Source organism: Battus philenor, unplaced genomic scaffold (assembly GCF_028537555.1).
Source record: "Battus philenor isolate CCGP_79_NKW_IND1 unplaced genomic scaffold, ilBatPhil1.0.hap1 SCAF_6, whole genome shotgun sequence".
NCBI lineage: Eukaryota > Metazoa > Arthropoda > Insecta > Lepidoptera > Papilionidae > Battus > Battus philenor.
The window spans coordinates 5534034-5556385 of NW_027181726.1; the positions used below are offsets into that span (position 1 = coordinate 5534034).

General features: G+C 33.1%; 2 protein-coding genes across 2 annotated transcripts; one reads left to right on the forward strand and one right to left on the reverse strand.

The window, feature by feature from the left end:
* Nucleotides 1-1041: 1041 nt before the first annotated feature.
* Nucleotides 1042-1725, reverse strand: LOC137930326 (uncharacterized). The gene has a single exon (XM_068773560.1). The coding sequence runs from the start codon at nucleotides 1723-1725 to the stop codon at nucleotides 1042-1044; it is 684 nt and encodes a 227-aa protein (XP_068629661.1).
* A 10230-nt stretch (nucleotides 1726-11955) lies between these two features.
* Nucleotides 11956-14796, forward strand: LOC137930284 (protein PFC0760c-like). The gene has a single exon (XM_068773508.1). The coding sequence runs from the start codon at nucleotides 11956-11958 to the stop codon at nucleotides 14794-14796; it is 2841 nt and encodes a 946-aa protein (XP_068629609.1).
* The last annotated feature ends 7556 nt before the right edge of the window (nucleotides 14797-22352 follow it).

Consider the following 22352-nt stretch of genomic DNA (forward strand, 5'->3'; position numbering starts at 1 on the left):
GACTTATTTTTATAACGTATATAAAAAGTATTGGGTCAAACTTTTATATTTTCATTGACTTTAAATTTTTTATAATTGTTTATCAGTTTTAAATGTCTATATTTTATTTTTAAAACTTCGTCCACTCTATTGTAACATAATGTTGACAGCGTTTTTTCCTAATTGTTAATAACTTAATCACATTTTTAGTTAATTGCTACATGATTACATGATGAAAGTTTTTTTGTCCACATCGATTTTATTTAAAATTTTCTAACCCCTAGTAAATATCAAATGTGCTTTTTCAGTCATCTATTTTTAAGAAACAATACATTTTTTAAAAGTTTTTATTAATAATACCTTTTTTATTCTTAAATTTTGAATATTTATTTATTATATTTAATCCTGTTGCTTAGCCTCAAACTTAGAATTTTGATGTACGTAATCAGTGACATCTATGAGCTCAGCAGCAAGTCAATTTGATAATCAAAGGACTATGTAGCAGTCCGTGTTAAAGCTCTTGAGGTAATCTTTAAAACGAGGTTTAGGCTAAGCGTCATCTGCACCCCGCCTCCTCAAACGCTGATTCTGTAAATGCCAATAGGGCAACACTGACTACCTAAGTGGCATGAATATTTTGCGGGTTTGAGGAAGCACGGTGCAGAGGGCGCTTTGCCTAAAGCTTTGTTAAGGTAGGAAATTTGAGAGCTCCCTCGGGAAGCTCGATTTGGGCCGCTATACACTACAGTTTTACCAGATTGAAAGACCGTAGTTCTTAGATCGCTTAGGCAAACGCTCCATTGAATTATTAGCTCAAGAGCTCTCTCAAAAAGACCTCGGCTTAAGCAGTCACTCATTTTGCATATTTTGAAATTGAAAAAGTTTATTAATACATAATATTTATATAAATTGGAATTGAATAAAAGAGTAGTTTTATTTAATAACCTTTTATTTTACATATCTAAAAATGATTCACGGAATTAATTATTAATATTTATAATTATTTAAATTATTATTTTGAACGTGTTAACATATGTTAATAAATAAATTGTTTATTTGTGTCTATTCTTCTTCGGTGTTTTCTTTTTCTGGTGTTGTTGTTCGACATTGCGACCAGGTGGTGGGATCTAGCATAATGTACTGGTATGGATACGTGTATGCACCTGGCCATTGGTGTGGAAACGGCTGTCGAGATTTTGTGTCATCTTCATCTTCTCTGAGATTATTCATAGCGGTCGTTAGTGCTGTCATCATATGCGGATAAAAGTATGGATAAGGGTATGGTAACGGATCTTGCGATTGGCATTTTGTCTTCTCAGACTTGGGGATGTTAGCTCCATAGAATCCAAAAGCGTATGGGTTAAAAGCGCTTGCGTCTGCAGGTCCAGGCACGGGTAAAGCATAAGCGTATTTAATCGGATTACTTTTAATAACAGCTCTTTTTTGAGTTGTTATCGTTTCTTCGTTAGGCGAAATAGTTGAAGTCAAACTCTTTGTGTACTTAATAGGTACCGAAGCTGCTTGAGTTTGAGTGGAGGGTAAAAAGTTGATAGGATGTTCAGCCAGCCATTGCGAATTAACATCATTGTCTTCTGAAGCTGCTACGTACAAATCTCCAGTTACACCGTCTTCTGATGGCCGAACGAATAGTCCGTGAACTGGAGTCAGTTGGTTATGTAAATCAAAATTTGCAGCTTTAATTACCGATAAGTAAAACGCAAGTATAATCGCAGCTAATACCTTCATTATGAATGCTGCAGTTTTAAAATGTACGTTCTACTTGCCTAGCACCTTTCTAACTTGCGCGCAATGCCTTGAATATTAAAGTGGTATGGTCAAAAACATGAATTACAATTTATACTATAAAAGAATAAGATAAGCTATGAACTTCTAATCATGTTTCAAGAGATCTGTTTTTATTAATTTGAGTCACGTAGAGAATTTGATCTATCTACACGTTGCGTGATAAGCCTTGTCTTTGTGATAATCTTGATAAATCACTGCCCCATACATGCCTCATAACGTCTAAACATACAGGGTGTTTGATTATATGTGTAAGAGCTTTAAAGAGATGAATGTATGGCTTATTTGCTGTCAATTAAAGTAATGGCAAATAATACAAGTATTGATGATATAACTAGAAAATGCGTTTTCAAAATCCAGATTACTAAATATTAAAATTTATTATTGTTTACTATCCGTCCATATTTGTAGTAAAAGAAGGCATTGGTTTGTCGCATCCCAATATGGAAAACAAATGAGTGTAGCATATTTCGGAGTGATGACTTATGTTACTGTATAATTATATTTAGTTCATGTAAATAAAAATCCATGGTTAATTGTGTTGCTAGGTGCAAAACAAGAAACCGGACTTGATTTTGACAAATACGACTTATTTAAAATTTCTATTGGTCATTTACATATTTTCGTAAGGCACGAAAAAGGTTCTTACAGAAAGCTTTTCTTTCAACTTCAATAATAGCGCTGTTGGTTGACAAGCTGAAGGATTTATCACGATAGTTGGATTTTATTATTTATTATATTTATATAAGTATTATATGTATATATTTAAATATATATGTAATGGTATATTTATATGATTTAAGTGATTATTTTCTTTCTCATTTTGATTTTACTTTTTTATTTAATTTTTGTATTTTATGATATTAACTTGTTTCAGCTACATTTATTAATTTATCTGTGCGCCATCCAAACGGTTAACTGGTGAAAAAGCCTTCGACATTAAATTTGCCGTTATACATATAATGTATAAAATTGTTTAAATAGATTAAGTAAATAAATAAGGAGGAGCAGTAAAACAACTGATCTTTTCTCGCTATCACACTTAATGTTGACCAAAACCAAGGAAAGTGTATTCATTTAAAAAATATCGGCTCTGAAAAAATACAATAAAAATATAATCACATTATTATTAACTACGAGACGCAGTATACCAAATAGAAAACTTATTTTTGTAAATAATTGTTTATTACTAATACATTAAATAAAAAAATAGAGTAATCACTTTGTAATGATTTATGTTTTCTATTGGATTTTTGTCCCTAAAAAAGTGACAAAAATTCGATTTAGTTAAATTTTGGTTTTGTAAATTATAATATTTCAGATATTAAGTTTTTATAGAATATTTGTTTCGTAAGTGATATAGAACGAAATAAAAGCGAAACTTTTATTGCATTACCGGTTTTCTTGAATATGGGTGTAATATTTTTATTATGCGTTTCATATTTTGTAAAATTTACGTCGAATTATAAAACTTCTTCATGTTTGCTTGAAAACGAGGAATTCTCTCTGTGCGGCTGGAAATGTCCAGCCACTTGTGTTAATTTGCAACTTTTAGCTCTTCAAGGTACTCTTTGTCCTTTGACATGGGAGTGCCGTGTTGGTTGTCGGTGCTCAGCGGGATACGTTCGGGATGAATACAGCAAGAAGTGTATTTTAGTCAGCCAATGTCCAAGTAAGTGGTTCATTAATTTATTGAAAAATAAATAATTTTGTTCCATTGACTGATTTAAAAAAAAAACAGTAATAATACTCTTCTGGCATGCGTAATATTAATATGGAACAAACTTTATGCGTAGGGCCCACGGGCGCTTCGTAGGATTTAGGCAAATTAAACTTTTATATTTGTACGTCTTTTATGTGATTAAATTGACTCTGCTTCCAACCATTCCAAATAAACAGGGGACGTAATTAGGCATAAGAAAACCGTATAACAGGAAGTGTGAAGAGGGATGAGAGACGATACGTAAATGTAATGTGGGTGAATGCTGTATGTTGAATGTATATAATGTATGAATGATGAAAGAGAGAATAAAGAGAGAAATTGTGAAAGATGAGAGAGGGAAGGTTAAAGTAGGAGGGTGTTTATCCCTGTTCAGTAAAAAAGATGGGAAAAGAGTACTTTCAAAAATAAAAAAAAAATCGTACCAAAAATGAATATAAAATAATTAAATCAGGGAAAATTTATGGTACCCTTCATTAATCATGTCATCTACCTCCCGTATAATTTCAAATTAATAGCTGAGAACCGAAATAAACAGCTTCGCCAGATCATCAGCTATCTTTTACGATGACGATGGCCTATTAAAGACTAGCGATACCTACAGGTTTTTCTCTATTTTTCATTAAAGTGTCTGTATAGTCCCTTTCGCTATTTCTATTCCCTGCTTTAATGATTTTTAAAAGCAGTATTTTTAATTCAATATTGATATTCCGTAAATTTATACGTATACATATACTACAGTGTCTTGTGAGCACATAAGTGAGAACTGTGTCCATATCTAGCTTTCTCACTGCTGGACAGGCGGCGGTTGATTCCGAGAAGAATACTTAACGATTATAGCTGCAGCATGCTCCAATCGAATTTGGTCCCTAATGGAATCAGATACTTCACTATTATCGTTTCAAATGTAAGACGTATGCTGCTGAACAGGTGTCTCTTCCATAGACATAATAAAACAGGTTGGAAGTGGCCTGCATCCAGTGTTTTCCAACGATCTCATCAAGGTCGCCTGTCCTTTGTGAGATGTCCTGCACTGCGTTTGCCGGCCCGTAGTCCTCACACCAGAAGCTTAAGTTTCCGGCGGCTATATGATTTGCACGCTCTGTCTTGCCCACAGCCACATCAACTTATTACTTGATTTGACCGATAATTTTCTTAAATTAATTTTATTTTTAGTTTTATAGTTACTTATCAAACAATTCATTTACCGTCTCGTTTTATTCAATCCCTGAGTGGGCATTAATCTCTGCAAAATAAGGGAGTGATAATGATTTCTCTTGTAATGGCAATATAATAAAAATTGCTACTGTGAGAAGTACACATGTACATTATAACAAACAGTTCATTAGAACATTAGCTGCATTCGAAAGCGTATTATTTTAATTAGAACAACGATGACGAAGCGTGTATTTTCTTTTATGTGTAAGCGTTATTACAGAATTCACGATCTTGAAAGCATGTCACGTTTTGAATTATGCATCCATAGGTTTGTATATAGCATTAAATATGTATGATGTAAATTATTGCAAATTTACTGATAAATTAAATTTGATTTTTAATTATTATCTATATATATATATTAATTATTATATATATCTTCAAGATTTATTTAATAACTCAGGTAATATTGAATATTATAGAAAAGTTTCCAATTTTCTATTTGACTTCTATTAAGTGTTTATTTTACTAATAAATACTTCTTATTTAAACACCATATCTTCGAAACAAATTAATGTTTTCAATAGGCAATAATAAAAACTAAGTATTGTTATTATTATGGGCCAATTAGCTTTTCATACTTTATGTATAACAGCGAAAATATACGAGTAAGATCATTGGTAGTTACTAACCAAATAAATATTTGTTCGTCGTATTGAAGAAGTAATTAGGATGTTTATGTATGAAAACGTAACGTAAGCAGAAATAACTTTCGTTGTGCCATACAAGCATTAAGTTGCAATTTAACGACGCTCGTCAAAAATCACTTGCATCAACGGATATATAAACATTAACACAGTGTTTGTTGAAGAAGCATTTGGAGTATAACGCAATAATGAAATTCGTGTGTATATTTTGTGTAATAATCTATACGGCAAGCTCAGCACCGATTGATGAAAATTTAGAGAACCCCGAACTGCGGATACTGGAAAATGAAGATGATCTTCGCGATAAACGTTCACATTATGGCAAGCTTTTTGTGAGTCCATGTGCCGCGGCCGCTTCATCATCTTTAGTGCAGTCCTTCGCACCACCACCAGTCAACTTAGTACCCGTCCAGCAGTATATGCGCCCTTCATATGGCTACAACTACAACAATCCTCATTACCGTTCAGTGGATCAAAACGAAAACGAACTCTTAAGTTACTCTGATATGAATCATTTTGCATCGGAGAACGTACCTGCAGGAATGGATATGATTTCGCCTTTCTACCCAACTGAACCACGAATATCTGCTTTAAATTCTCAAATACCTTCGCAGCCCATGCAGTCCATCGGTGTATTTCCGTACACTAATCCAGGAGCTGTAAATGTACCCTTTCTCTTTACCTGCTCACCATCGATAGTACAAGGTCATATGGCGCAACCTCAAACTCAATATTACTCTGGGTATAATGTACCTGACGTCTATAGAGATATTGATTTGCAGTCGCTGGAACCGCAGGACTCAGTGCAAACACATCCTGAACATTCACCTTCGCCTCAGAAACCCAGCAATGTTGATGTAAAACCCCAGTAAAACATTATTAAGTGATTAGTTAATAAATAATTAATTTTTATGTTGCGAGATTATTTTTGTAATACAGTTATAATAAAAAAAGTTTTATTAAATTGTGTTTTGTTTTTTCTTAAAATTAAATTTTTGGCGAGTTATGTGCACCGGCATCACTTATTTATAATATGTAATGAATATCATCATTATTTCAATCCTAGGACGCTCGCTGCTGGACATATGTCTCTTCCGATAGATTTCCGTGAGAAGCGGTTGGATGCGGCCCGCATCTAGCATTCTTCCCATAAGATCCCCGAACTGCGGATACTGGAAAATGAAGATGATCTTCGCGATAAACGTTCACATTATGGCAAGTTTTTTGTGAGTCCATGTGCCGCGGCCGCTTCATCATCTTTAGTGCAGTCCTTCGCACCACCACCAGTCAACTTAGTACCCGTCCAGCAGTATATGCGCCCTTCATATGGCTACAACTACAACAATCCTCATTACCGTTCAGTCGATCTTACCAAGTTTGTTTGTTCATCATTTGGGGGGATGTGCTACGCTGCGCTTGCCAACCTGGTGTCTCCACTCCAGAACCTTAAAACCTCAGCGGCTATATATTCTGCGCATTATGTGGCCTACTCTCCGCTAGTTCAACTTGCTTATCCCCGAGGTTACGCACTCTATTGATCTCCTCATCCTTAATTCGATCTTGTAGAGAAATTTTAGTTATTCTACTAATGGGTTTGATTAAGACTATTGTTATGGTGAAAAATGTAAAACATTGCTAAAAAATTCATGCATCTCATAAATAAAACGGAAAATTAATCGGTGCGGTCTGACAATGAGATAAAAAGACTTTTAGCGAATATATTGTACTTTATTCGATGAACTTGTAGTCAATCAAAATAGCCTCGATTTAATTTCTTATTCATTTATTATCATCTCAGTACAGAATATATAGGAGGATGTATATTTTACCAGTTTTCTGAGTGACGATAAGAAACGCCGTACAATGATCTCATTTGCCACGGTTAATCTGCAATTGCTGATGGCTAAAACCATGCCAGTTTCCTCTTGAGGAAATGGATAGAAAACCCATAACAGTTAGTGAACTGTGACAATTTAAAGGATATAAACCTTACAAAGCGGGCCCGATAAACATTCCCTAATTCGGTGGAATTTTAGGATGACCGGAGTAGACCCCAGGAAGCCTTTGTGTTCGCGGTACCTTAAATGAGGTTATAGGTAAAGCCTGCGCCCTCCTCCTCCAACCCGAGATAACTCCAAATGATATGTGGTACGAAAAAATACAATTTTGTAGCCACAGCGCCCTCTAGTAACAGCGCAGTTAGGGGTGAGTGGCTCCATATCTTTTTGAGGTAATGCCGAAAAATTATAAAGGAGGGGTGATAAGTACAAATGCAATGTAGGTCGCGTAGGAATAAGTACAAGATTACAAATTGTTTACAAAATAACAAAAATTTATAATAAATATAACAAAAGTGTAAGAGTCCTGAAATTAAAATCAAAATTAAAACTGTACTGTGAGAGAATGAAAGAAAATGTGAAGAATGGAAGAAGAAGTATAGTAGAGATTGTGAAGAAAGGAAGAGGAGAGTGATAACAAAAACACAAACTGAAACATATATTTAAAATAAAAAAGTCTCTGTCCTCAATGTGATAGGTGGTACGAGAGGCCGCCAAAAAGGGTCAAAATATAAACAGCGCGGTCAAATTATTAGTTAATATGTCCATATAAATATAATAAGATTTTAAAACAAACGACTGCTGCATATTCCAACAGCTCTTCGATAATTTTTAATTATGAGTAATTTATTTATACAATTTCTTTTTAATAACATCACATTTACATTAAGTCTATTGTAATGTTCATGTTAATGTTTCTGCTGTTAGCTCGGGGGGCTTTTATATCGTCTTCGGAACTGAGTTTACAGAAGGTTCGTGACAAACTTACTACAGAACAGATGTATTTCAGTTACACGAAGGCAGCAGTTCTACATGCCGCTTTCGATTGCAGCAAGGCCAACCAGTAATCTAAGGAAGGATACGGATCCTACCTCGGATCGGCCTAGCTGTTCGCGAAGGCGGGGGCGAGAGGCCGCCCACGAAACGAATGGGATTACTTATTCTGGCCATTGATACTTTTATAATATTTAATTAATACTACTTTATTTGGGTTTTCACTTCGTTATGTGATTATTTTTGTTTCATTAAATTGGAGTATTATGATTAAAACAGAACTGAACTTCTGTAATAATAACGTTATGACATCTGTTAATATGACGTAAGATAACACTATACGTTATGTGTTATTGTATATTTTACGGTTTATAGGGATAGAAATATTAACGCGGCAAGATTCCACCAAGATTTACCACTAATTTATAACAATGGACGAAGATCCAGGAGCAAATAGTTCATGATATTGAAAAACAGCTTCCCGGTCATCATTCAAATTGCTTCATTTTAATTTCGACCTCATCTGAAGTGAATAGAGTTTAATATCAATTGGGATACATTGGACAGATTCGGAATGTTTGATACTAGCCTAGTACACGGATGAAAGGTATTTTCGAGTAGGAAGGGATGATAAACGGGCTTGGCATGCGTACTGTGTCTCTATTAATATATCTAATTTTAAATTTACACAGACAGAAATTTGTTTATGTTCATCATCATAGCCGATGGACGATTCCTCAGAGGCATTGGCTTTCCTAAAAATTGCCACCGCCACCTGTATTGCGTAGCCCGCATGCTGCTGGATGGAAATCGCTATTTCCCGCGACCTTTACATTGTTATCGGTTTTCCTAGCTTTCCTAGTTTGGTCGTGTATACTGGCTCGAGAACTTTCGACCCCAACGATCGCTGGTTGCACGAGCGATATGCCCCGCCTACGGCCATTTTGACGAGCAATACTTCAAGCTACGGTAATATTAGAGGACCGTTTCTACAACAACTACTATTATTCTGCTATATCTATTCATTTACAATGTCTTCGGAGAAAAGGACTTTTCTCCAAAAAAAAACCGAGTAGAACAATTAGCCAATACAATACGTACATTTTTTTTAGTTTACTAGCACCGAGCCGAAGAAGCTGTAAAAGCCAAAACGGCTAATACTGTTCAACAGCAATCGAATATAGCCATAAATGCTAAATATTTTGCAAATGACAAATCAAGCCGTTCGTGATATATTGTCGTCATCGGATATGCCTAACACACATTTTTGTTTCGTTTCAAAGAAATCTGTTTATAACAACGTACGTGTTCTCTTAATGACGTACGTGCCATTTTCGATAATAATCTTCTTTGTATTACTTACTGGTTATAATTATATAAAAGGATTTAGTTAATAATGTTTAGTAAGCATTTTGTATAACATTTAAAAAATTTACTTCTAAAATTTATTTGATATCTGTAACTTTTTAATACCGTAATATCGGAAGACAAAGATCTTCGACCAGTGTGTGTTGCCGGTGATACCTGAGACGTGGTCGTTAACGATGGCCTCGGATGAAGGTTTAAGATCATCCAGAGAGCAATAGAATGAGCTATGCTTGGAGCTTCATTGTGCGTTTGAATTAGAAGATCCATGTCAAGGTCCCCGACGAAGCTTGAAGATTTGGTCGTTTGAAGTGGGCGGGGTACATCACTCGTGCAAATGACGGCCGTTAGGTCCCTCAATAGATGTACCTATGACATACTTAAGGTCGCGAGAAGTCGCTGGATGCGGGTAGCAAAGACTGGTGATCATAGCGATCTATGAGGGAGGCCCATATCTCTCAATAGGCGCCTATCGCCTGATATGATAATGATGAACTTTTTAATATAAACATCAAAGATCACATTGAATTGCCTCTTTTAAATTTAGTTCTTTATTTTTGGATAGATGGAATGACATATAAATATTAATCTCATACTACAACCATAGACATATTAAATACACATCCATAAAAAGATAAAAAACCAAAGCCGAAAAAGCTACAATAATTATTTCTACAAGTATAACAGATGTGTCGCGGTAGATAGAAATAGGACGTTACATTTCCGAGCCCAGATTCACGGATTGTGTGAAACACTGATTTTCAACTGTGATCCTTCAGACACATTACTGGCTGGTCAGAGGAGTGGGCTTAACGTATTGTCTTTTACTTACGTCTTTGTCCGAATAAAATTGACCCTTGTTTTTTATTTTGAGTTTTAATAATTGTAGTTAAAAGGTGTTATAGTTTATGACAATTAATATATAACAATTATAAAGGATGAGTGGAAATAGGGGTTAAACCTTTAATAGAGTGAATTTATAGCTCATCAATTAACATCATATTATATAAATTAATGTATGGTACACTATATCCAAAAATCAATGGTTTCCGGATCAATAAATACGCAATGATAATGTATTAAGAAAAAGCTTTTTCAAAATTCAAAATTATTGCTATCTATTCTTTACTTTATAATGCCAGAAGTATTGGCCTATCGCCGTCTTATAAAATCTAACTTATTTCAAAGTGATTTGAAACTTTGAATCTGAATGACTTTGAATCTTCTTATGTTCTGTAATACAGAAGTATATAATTTCTGTACACAGAATGATTGAAAATTTGTGTAAAAGCTATAAAAGGGTGAATTTATGACTCAGTTTTCAGAAAAAAATGAAAAAATTGAGATTTTTTTTATTCCCGACACACATACGGGGTAAGAAACTAATTTTTAATGGAATATATCGTGGTTTACTTTATTACTGATGTTTTGTAACACCGAGGGTCGCTTCTATGACATACGATGTCTTACTGGTCAATACATAAATTTTTCCATTAAAATTAATTATTTAATGTGTAAAATTCGGGCAAATGTTATTAATACAGATTATGGCAAAATTATAGGTCATTCTTGGCTGTCAAAACCTTGTTGTTAATCAAAATCAAATATGTCTTAATCTCAATCATCACCATTATCATGTCTACTGCTCTAGCAATAGATATGATTGCTTATGTCTAATAAGCCTCTCCTTTAGCAGTATACAGGGCTGAATACTCGTTATTCGACTATTTTAACAAGGTCGTATCTCTGCCTTGTGTCCTATGCTGTGGTTGCTAGTCCCAGGCTTGCCATTCCAGACTCTAAAAATTTAAGCGGCCATCTATTCTGTGTACTCCAAACTCAATAACTAAACTCAATTGCTAAACAGTGTTAAGCGCCTTTTCTGGGAGAAAAAAAATTTAACAAACAAATAAAAAATAAGGGTTGATCGTAGAGGGGTGAAAATTGAGAGTTGTGTGTATTTTTGTATGCTGTATCATAAAAAAAAAATTCGTCAAAAAATGAATAACCCTTATCACTTAGGGGTATGGAAAATAGATAGTAGCCGATTCTCAGACCTACTGAATACGCATATAAAATTAAGTAAAAATCGGTCAAGCCGTTTCGGAGGAATACGTTAACTAACATTGTGACATAGAAATTTTATATATTAGATAAAGCAGACGAATCAGGGATTAAAACTAGTGTATTAAAATGATTTGTTAGAAACATGAAAGAATTTGAATTCGTGTAACATTTTTGCGATGCGGAAGGTTTAAACACGAATTGCAAGGTAAGTAAAAATAAGCACGTTTTGTTTGTTTTCATTGATATTCGCCCTCGCTTTAGTAATATTCTGCAATATAAATAGAGAGTTTGCTTACTTTCAATATCAATAATAAACAGTAAGATAATGAAGACACTACTTATAGTTTTATCTTTGTTATCATCTGGTTACTCAAAACCAGCATTATCTCAAAACCAAGAAGATAGATTAGAAGCAAAAGAGAATTATGCAGATCTTACTTCGCTCGGTGAAACTATCGATGGTCACGCTGAAGAAAAGTTATCTACCAATTCAAATGGAGTACCAGGAGGTATTTCTTTAGAGGAAAGGAGCCTTCTTGATCTTAAGACACCTATAGACATGAAAAAAGGGATTGCATATCGAGTTTATCGCAATTTGGACGAGAAAAAACTGTTGGCAGATTCGAAAGGAAAGTGTAAGAAACCGGTTCAATTTAAGTTCTGTGAAGATGAAACTGAGTCCAACTCTCAGGAAACTATTTTCGTAAGAAGAAGCGATCACACGACTAAAGAAGAAATAGAAGATAAAATAAATAAAGCAAATGAAGCCTTAGGACATATAGAAAGATATTTAAACATGAAGAATAATTCTAACACAGACAAGTTAGAAGACAGTAACTCTTCAACTCATGATCATACGGCAGCACAGCTACAGAATGAGTTTGATGTTTTCCATTCCGTCTTAGATAACATGGTTAAGAATATGGAAAATTTACAAATGAATTTACATTCGGTAACATTAAATAATAAAACTTTAAATCAAACTAATGCACATCCTATAACAAACGTAAGAAAATGCAACGGCAAACAGTTAAACGATGACATGGAGGTGATCACCTCATGTTTAGACGAATATAATAAAAATGTACGTGATTTAATAGCGATATTAAATCATGAAAAACAAAATACGACTATTCTAGCACAAAGCAGAATGGATCAATGGAAGGATACTATTTATAAAATACAGAAAAATGTTGATACGGGTATAAACATTGCAGACAGATTTAATTTGGAGCTTAATAATGATAAGGACACAACAAAAGGTTTACCTCATGAAGTATTAATAAGTCCTCAAAATATTGCTACAGAGAGTGCTGGTACTGAAAAATCGGATAGTTCACGAATTAATAATCATAATGATTTTGAAGCTGCACTTAACGATGGAATCGAAAAAGAGGACTCGCTATTAGAAAATGTTAAAGAAGATGCAGAAATGACAATCACACAGGATATCAATAGGAATTCAAACTTACATAGTGATAATTTAAAAGTTGAATCAGGATTGCCTGCATTTCACCAATCAACAGAACAAACATTAATTTCAAAATCTGACAATTTATTAACGGCAACTGAGGCTAATGTTTTTCAAAAAAACCAGGACTTAAAAGGTTTTCAAGAAATTGATGATATTGGTTTCATTACAGAAGCTTCTAATGGAATAGCGAAACATATGTTACAAGAGCAAGGAGAAATGAGACCTGTCCTTAGTGATATGAAAAATGCAGAAAATGTTCCTGATTTTAAATTGTCGGAACTCAATGATGGAACATCCAACTTCGAGGACGATGAGAGTAAATCATTACTTAATAACATAGACAAAACTAGAAAATCCGAGAATGTGTTTAATGGATTAGAGACAGAAATTAAGGATTTCGACAGCCCGAACAATATTTTACTAAACAAATTTGGTAATGAGAATTTACCAACAAATCAAGACCGTAGTCAATTGGGCAAGAAGGCTGATGAAGATAGAATTGACACAGAGCTACTTTCTTCTTTCGCAAAAGGAAGTTCTAATCATGTGACTGGAGATATATTAAAGAAATCGGAGGAAGCAAATAGTGCAAGTTTAACTACACCATTACACGAAATTTCTCGATTTGATGCAGATTTCAAGAACGATTTGCACCACATGAGACCAGACCAGGATGTTATTAAAAATGAAGCTAAACAAACAATGTTGAATGGACATTCTGAAAATATGAGAATTATATCAAAAGAAGTGAATAATTTAGAAAAAATGGATGACGGTTTAGATCAACAATTGAACGGACATATCAATGCACTTTGGTCGCGAACAAGGGAAACCGATATTTCAATGCCACATACACATAGCACAGGAAATACAGATCAAGGAATGATGCGATCTGAAATTCATGCAGTTGGTAATACGATAAAAAATAAACAATCAAGCGATTCCGTAATGTTGAGTATTGAGAAAAATGATGTGCAGCAAAATGAGAATGTGCATCGGGCGCAAAATGAGTTGTCTAAACATGAACATGTGTGGAGCAAAGCGTACGACGAACATTTCCATTATGAGCCTTCGTTTAAAGCCCTTCCTAATTTTAATTCTAAAAGTGGAGAAATACATTCTTTACGACATTATGACAATCAATGGGCAAATGGACGTTATAGTCACGGCTCTCATAATTTACGTGACGATCGATTTTCATCAGGTATTCCAAATCACGCTAACGTGTACCAAGAGAGAACAAATGATATGGACAATATAGTACAGGCAAGTAACCACCTGGATATGAGGCAAATGATGCAGAAATCGGCGATGGACTATGTTCAACCCTGGTACGATAGGCGCGCATTGAGAGTATCAAGCTACAATCAAGACCAACCCAACGTTCCATTAACTGCAAGCAGTAGTTCAGGTGCTGTGGGCTTATTTCCTAATGCCAACGTTGGAGGCTGTGCCATTCCTTTATTATTGAGTTGTTCGCCTTCAGTAGTGTCGGGTACATTAGCTAAAGGGCCATCGTCATATACTGCACACTCATATGGACCCCCCGATGGATACAAGTACCATAAAAAGCGGGATATAAAACATTATAACCATAACGATATCACTAAAATAAAGAACTTGCTAATGCTTAAAAGAAAAGATGAAATAGGTCTTAATGAAAAGAAAACGGAAAAGAAAGTATTTATTTGAAAATTAACAGTTTGTTATAAGGTACAGGATCTATCTATGCTTATTTTATAAATAAGGAAGCCATCACAACACAATAAACGTTTAAAAACACAGTTGGTTTTTGTAATTGTATTTTTTTACTATTTATTGTAATTGTATTTGTATACTATATTAATAATATGATTTCACATTAGTTTGGACTGGCAAACTTCAACTTGAAACTATGGCTTTACTAGCTTATTACCACTTGCTTTTGCCTTGATTTTAAATTATTTCATGTTTTTGTAATCAACTCTGGTAGTAAAATGCCAATCAATGGTTTTCTTGTGTTACGTTCTAGCAAAAAGTCATGACAATTACTTTTACAATTAATATAAAATGGAGACCTTTGGTGTTGTTGTGAAATTGAATACGATAAAACCTAAAAGATTTTAAAGTACCAAAGCAGGTTGAGAGTCGTTTTACTCCTTTATATTTAAGTTTGAGTCGACCTCTACCTAAAAGTTTAAAAAATGCAACTGGATTTATCTTGCAATGTGGCTATTTATGGTAGTATTTAAAGTACCGCTCCTAGGCCCTACAATTTCACTAATTATGGCAACATAAACCGGAACAAATAAGAATCTCTGCCAGGAGTTTGCTCACTTTTTTGGTGGCAGGTTATAATAAAGAGATGTCAGATATTATCGTTAAATTTTTATCGTTAGTTTTGGATCAATATGGATCGGCATAAGAACAAATTCATACATAAAACATATGTACATTGAGCATAAATGTAATAGTGTTAAACGTACATTATTTTAGTATGGAGTATATTCAAATTTCAAATCAACTTTCAAATTGCAAGCAAGTGAAATATAATATTTCGCTGAGTTTCATTTATAAATACAATGAAACTTCCAGAAAATTAATATCGTTTAGAATCAGACGCGGAAAGGTTTAACAATGAAACGCTGTGGTAAATTAGTTTTATTCGTGTTTATATTATTTAGTGTATTTTATGGCTTGATAACACAACAAGTAGAGCATTTCGAACATAACGGCCTTCATACGAAGATTATCGAGACTGTACCTGATATGAGTGGATTAATAGACACCATAAAATCATGTTCTGATGAAGTTAAAGATTTTATGAACTATGATAAAGAGCACCATCTGAACCTTTTAACGAAATTAGGTGCATACGAAGACAAACAAAATTCATTGAACTACGGGAATGAATATAAAATGATGTTACCAAAATCTCAACATTCGATGGAAGCTTTCGATGCTAAGTATCCGAAGTTATACGCAGTACGACCTTTGCCCGTACTTGACAGTCTGCCTCCGGTTTATCTAAGAAGACCTCTTGCCAAATCTAGTTATCAAGATAATAGAGAATCCTTTAATAACAATCCAGAATTATTACATTCACGTAATCGTGTATTAATTCCCGTGAACTTAAAACCACAAAGGACAACGTCGGATGAAGATTTCTGGACACAAATCTCCGAAGATGCTATATTGAAAAATATTATACCGACTATGGAAGTACCAATGCCACGTAACGTACATTATAACCAACAACTTGGCATGCCATATCGTTTAACCATTCCTGAATACATGAGTAATGAACCAGATATTGCGCTTTATTCAGAAAATGATTTCAATGACTGTCCATTTCCAGGTGGATGTCAGACAAGAACACATCTGAGTCCATTTTCAGACAGATTTTCTCCTGCAAATATTCCATATGGTAAATATGGTCGGATAATGAAAAGAAGACATACAAAAGATGTCGAGCAACACAAATAAATAAGTTTTATTTCATGTTTGATGATTTGAAGAATCAATAAAATAGTTTTATTATAATATACATTTGTTTCATTTGTAAACAAAAAAACTTGTTTTTGATTTTATTTAATTTTTATTTTGAATAATGTAATAATGCATAGTATATTTCTGCATCCTTAAACTTAAAATGCTCAGCGCTGTGTAGCGTATTTTCTTGCTAACTTGTAATTATTTCTTTTGTAACATACATTTAATACAGTTCAGGTTAGAAATGTTAAGGTATAAATAAAAGATGACATATGCAGTAGCATAATGTGTTCGTTTACCATGACTATATTTATGAATTTTATAAATTTGACTTGACAGATATGTCGACTTGTCCTCCGGGCGAGGTGATGGGGACCAATCTTCAGTGCATAACTCGACGTCGCAGGACAATGACAAATGAGTCACATTGGCAGAATTACGACGGTTGAGACTTTTTAAATCTAAAAAGTAAAAAACTGAATAAAATTGTCGTCTCTTCATTTTATTTTAATACGCATTTTTATTGTTTTTATTGCAAAAGAATACTCCGAACGAAATATTAAAAGTTCAATGATTTAATGGTCACATAATTGTTGGTTTGTTGACTTTAAGTTAAGAATGTAATAAAATAATTAAACAAATAAGTACTCGACGTACACACTCCGTTAATTTTAATTTATATTTATGTGTATCAATGTTTATATTCTGTTCCTGTAAATTGTCTGTTGTAAAGGACCTCATAAATTTTACTTTTTTAAGTTATCCGACTAATTATTAATTGATTATATTTAAAGATTGTTAAATCATATACATTTATATTACAATTTTAAACCTCCCATTAGGTGGACCGACGATATAGGTAAGGTTGCGGGAAGTCTGTGAATGCGGGCACCGCAAACCCGGTCATCGTGACATTCGTTGAGGAAAGCCTACAGTGGAAGTCGTGATAATGAAGTGGCTGTCGTGATAATTATGAATATTAAATTTTTAAACAAGTTGATTTCTACTTTTGTAATTTTTTTTCACTTTTAAAAGCAAGCTTTGAGACTATTTGAACGTCTATAATTTACAACGCTATCTAAATATGTTATAACGAATATACTATTATTTTGAAATTAGCATTTTTAGTGTTTCTGAACGAAATTAATTTTTATACCAATAAAGAAACAACATTTATAATTGTACTTATTTTTTAAAATATGCCAAATGAATAAATATGTATATAGATTTCATTATAATGCATTATTTATTGTAGATTAAGAATAATGATTGAATATTTTCCTATACAACACGCGACAAAAGATAAGATTATCTATTTCGTAATGCGCAAAACTGAATGTAGTTTTGCGAATATGTTATCGACAATGGGTCACTTGTGTTACGTTAAATGCAAACGTATTGCTTACTTGCAAAATGCGACTTAGCTGAATGCCGCGATCGATTTCAAAGAATAGTAGGTATTTGCTTACATATATAAAATAGGTTCAAACGTGTGAAATAATATCACATGTTTATCGATATTGTAAAATAAAAGTCGATGTATTTATTTAATGAATCTTATATTAAAAAGGAACACACTTCTTTTCATTAATCATACAACTACTGGAAATAGGCCTTCTCCATAGACTTCCAACAGGGCCAGTAAGAAGCGGCCTGCAAACAACGTCTTCCGTATGTCCTATATTTTACTTGCTGGTCTGTGGTCTCCTCTCCAGGAAGATTAGATCCCTACGACCATCTGTTTGCCACCTGGCTTTTCTTTATGATATATTAATATTTTTGAAATATTTGATGGTGAAATTAGTAGTGTCAGTTACACTTTTCTAGAAATTTCTATTGATAAGAATCATAACAAGTGTTAGGCTTGAACAAATGTTAACATTGAACTTTTACTAGTGATTAGAGGTGTTCCAGGTAAAGAAGTGTAACAGGAACGCATTCTAACAAGTAACGAGTGATCAATGTTCCATATTCAAAAACTCTAGAACATAATTTTAAGCTTAATTTGAACGTGTCAATTAATATACTATTTCAATGTCAAATTTCAGCCGTAGTATTTCCACTGCAGGATATAGTCTTCCCCCGTTAATTTCCTAGGATTGGTAGAAAGCAGCCTGCATTCATAGTCTTCCTGATGAATAACGTTTACGATGTACTTTAAAAGATGATTGCACTTTACACTTTCTCTCAGATGAAGTTAAGTTCCTTTGTGACCTTATCAAAGATATGATTTTATTGAAAATGACATCGTTTAATAATAAATTAATATATTTTTGCTTTTATTCATTAACTTTATGTAAAATATATATTACGGGTAATTCCATTTTTAAAAATGCTTTGTACTAACTTTTCCTTATTATTTAAGTATTTTGAGCTAAAGATTTATTCCTTTTGTACTGTCAGTTTCTAGAAAAGGAAAATAATACGATAAACATAATGTATTCGTATTGTTAAAACTTTTCCATACTTTTACATTTAAAACGATACAACAATAACAAAAACAAATGTTATCTAGTTTTATATAGATAGGTACGATTTTCTTAGTACTTAAACAATTTCCATCAGTTAAGATTACTGAATAGTTTTGTTTTGTTTTAGGACAATAACAAACGTGTTTTGTTACATTTGTGTATATGTTTCTATTTTTAATTGAAAAAAAAGGTGTATTATGAACCTTTTAACAGTTTCAATGTTTGAACACAAACCTCTTTATACAGAGGGGTCCCTCATCGATAGCCTTCACCATCGTGAAGTTGAAGTTTGATGCGCGTACTCTTTAATGGTGTCTGCTCCAATTCAACGTGCCAATCCGCAGGGCTGTATTTCTTTTTGTCTACGGATCTCCTCATTCTTAATTCGGTCTCGTTATAAAGTCAAGCATAACCCTTTCCGCGACTTGTTAAGCAACCGAGAACTTGCCAATGAGGCCCAGACACCACATTTCACTGACGTAAGTTCACATTGGTCACACAAGAAAAGTGCAATTATAATCATATAAGATGTATATATATATATATATATATATATATATATATATATATATATAGATTGTATCAAAATAAGATAATAAAATTAAAATCAAAAGAAAACAATGTCTTATGATATGTGTAACAGCTGTGATAGAAATTAAAATTAAATAAATAAATGATAAACTTTGATACAAACCATGTACTTTGGTGATTGAGGAGAGGATAAGAGGCGATGTAAAGAAAGAAATTAAAAATAAATGAAAATGTAAGATTGTATGACGTATGATAGAAAATGAATGAATGATAATATGAAGATCGATAGAAGAGAATGACAATAAAAAGTAATGTGAAAAAATTATTAACCACAAAAAAGTTCCATTCACAAAAATAAGATAGGATGTACGCGAAGTCCCCAAATAACAGCTGCCATAAACACACGCACATTAGTCAAAGACGTCTTTAGGCATTTAGGAGGCACTGAGGTATATTGGACGAGATATTTAATAGTTTTCCATACACTGCTAAGCCGAGGTGGACTATTCGGCTAATCTCTTTATTAAAATGGGACTAAACTAGTTTAATTGTTTTTCCTGAGAAAAGTAAGAGTTAAGCACTTAAAAAATCGCTTCACTGTTAAAGTTAAAGTTTTTGACATAATGTCCAGTCACTTAAATTGCCACCCGTTTACACTTCATCCACTAAGTTTACATAATAATTACAACGACCTCAAACGGACGTTTATTCAATCAACGCTATGTAAATTTTAAATATTGGTAATTAAGCGTTTAGAACAATGTCAATTTTTTAACAATAAATAAAGGAATTTATATGTCCATTTATTTCATTTGCAACATTTTAAGAGTAAGTACATATGTGTTTTTGAGAATATGACTATTATGTTTAATTGTATATCCTTATATGGAAAGATTCCCTTATTGTTATCGATTGTGGGAACCTCTAAAGTAAATTCCTTGATACTGTATTTATATGACGTAGGTTGTCGTCGAGTTACGTCATATCAAACAAAAGCATGCAGTCTGCCTGGCACTTATCTGTGAAAATAAACCTGGCTTTTTATAACATTTACTACTGATGCGTTATATACTTAATGCTATATAATGTTAATTCTAAAACAATACATAGATATATTACTTTTAATAGATGGCACAGACTACTTAACCTGAATATTTTTCATAATCAGAAAAAAGTCCTGCTTTTGTTTGACCTGATTTACACCGCTGCTCGAGTGGCAATTAGATTCCGTGGATTCGAGAGGGCAGAGTGCACATGGTATTTAGCTTAAAACCTCTTTTAATCTATCAAGCTAGTGAGCTCCATGTAGGGCCTCAAAACTCCTGTCTATTACATAGATCCTTTTGTTTATTTATTTAATGTATTTGTACCTTTAAAAGACAAGATAATAAACTGTTTTTGCGTTTTATTTAATAATGCTTAAAGTTTCAATTAGGATATAATTTTATTATACGTAATTAAGGCGAAGATGTTGTACACATCTGTTTATTAACGTATGTACTAGTTTTAAGAATTGCTATAATATTATGTATACATGGGGATTAGAAATAGGTAGTAACAAATTCAAATAGGTCACATATCAACAAATATTGTAAAGCAAAGAATAGCATCTGTTACTATAAATGTAAATCTGTTACTATTGTGTGCTATTGTTAACTATCTGTCCCAGCAGACTACCAGAAGTTATTGACCTATTGCACTCCAATAGAAAAAACGTTCCATTGTCTTAGAAGGATATACCTTGTATGTTTATGTTTAGGTCATTGATGTGTCTTAAAATATATGTACCACGGTACTTCTTGTATCTTTATTTAAGAAGGCAAAGTATTAACCAAAGCGTAGTGATTAATTGTTTGTAGGAATATTTATAAGAAATATTATATTATTAAACGTAAAAACCGTTACGCGGTAAAGTCCAATGGTGTACTAATGACATGTACAGTAGCACTATAAACTCGTGACAACCCTGTGCCGTACAAGTTACACTGAAGAGATAACAAGGCACATCATTTATATACGACGGGCGTGATCCTTATTCGGCATACGAAATTTTACGCTTCGATAGATAGCTCACGAGTGTATTCTAAATTTTTAGTTAAATATATTAGAAGCCATGTATCGATTTGTGTTGACGCTAGCTTTGATAGCCTTGTTTGGAGTTCTTGGAGAATCAAGGCATATTAAAATTACAGAATCGCCGGACAGCGATATAGATCTATTGAAGATAGAGCCAAGAATAAACATCGAAGACAAAACGGTAAGTGTCTTTTACAATAGTATATCAACTTATAAAGTAAATATTGGTGATTATCTAGCTTGTACTGCCAATCTGTGTATTAATACATCTAGAAACAGTAACGTCATGGACATTGAAGTGGAAATAATGTAACAAATACCTAAATTAGCTCAACTGTCATGTTTATTATAAGATTAAGAATTCAGCAATCAATAGTGATCAATAGCAATACGATAAATCACATTAAGAGTTTTATAAAAGTTTTTTTTTATTTTATTTATTTATTTGTGGAAACGCAATGAATATGATAATGGTAAAAAACCAAACTATTTGATGTTAAATGGCTCAAATACTCTAATTTTAAAACTTGAGTATCAATTTTGTTTATCCGATACCATAAATGCTGGTGAGAGAGTAGAAAAATAAATTTATTTTTACCTATACCATTGTTCCAAAAAGATATACAAGATGATTGACGTACAATCATTAAACTGGTGCATGTTCATTTGTCCAAAAATTTTTAAAAGCTAACTTGCTAT

What these genes read in the sequence shown, in the direction of transcription:
- LOC137930326 (XM_068773560.1), bottom strand. Translation starts at nt 1,725, where the DNA reads ATGAAGGTATTAGCTGCGATTATACTTGCGTTTTACTTATCGGTAATT.
- LOC137930284 (XM_068773508.1), top strand. Translation starts at nt 11,956, where the DNA reads ATGAAGACACTACTTATAGTTTTATCTTTGTTATCATCTGGTTACTCA.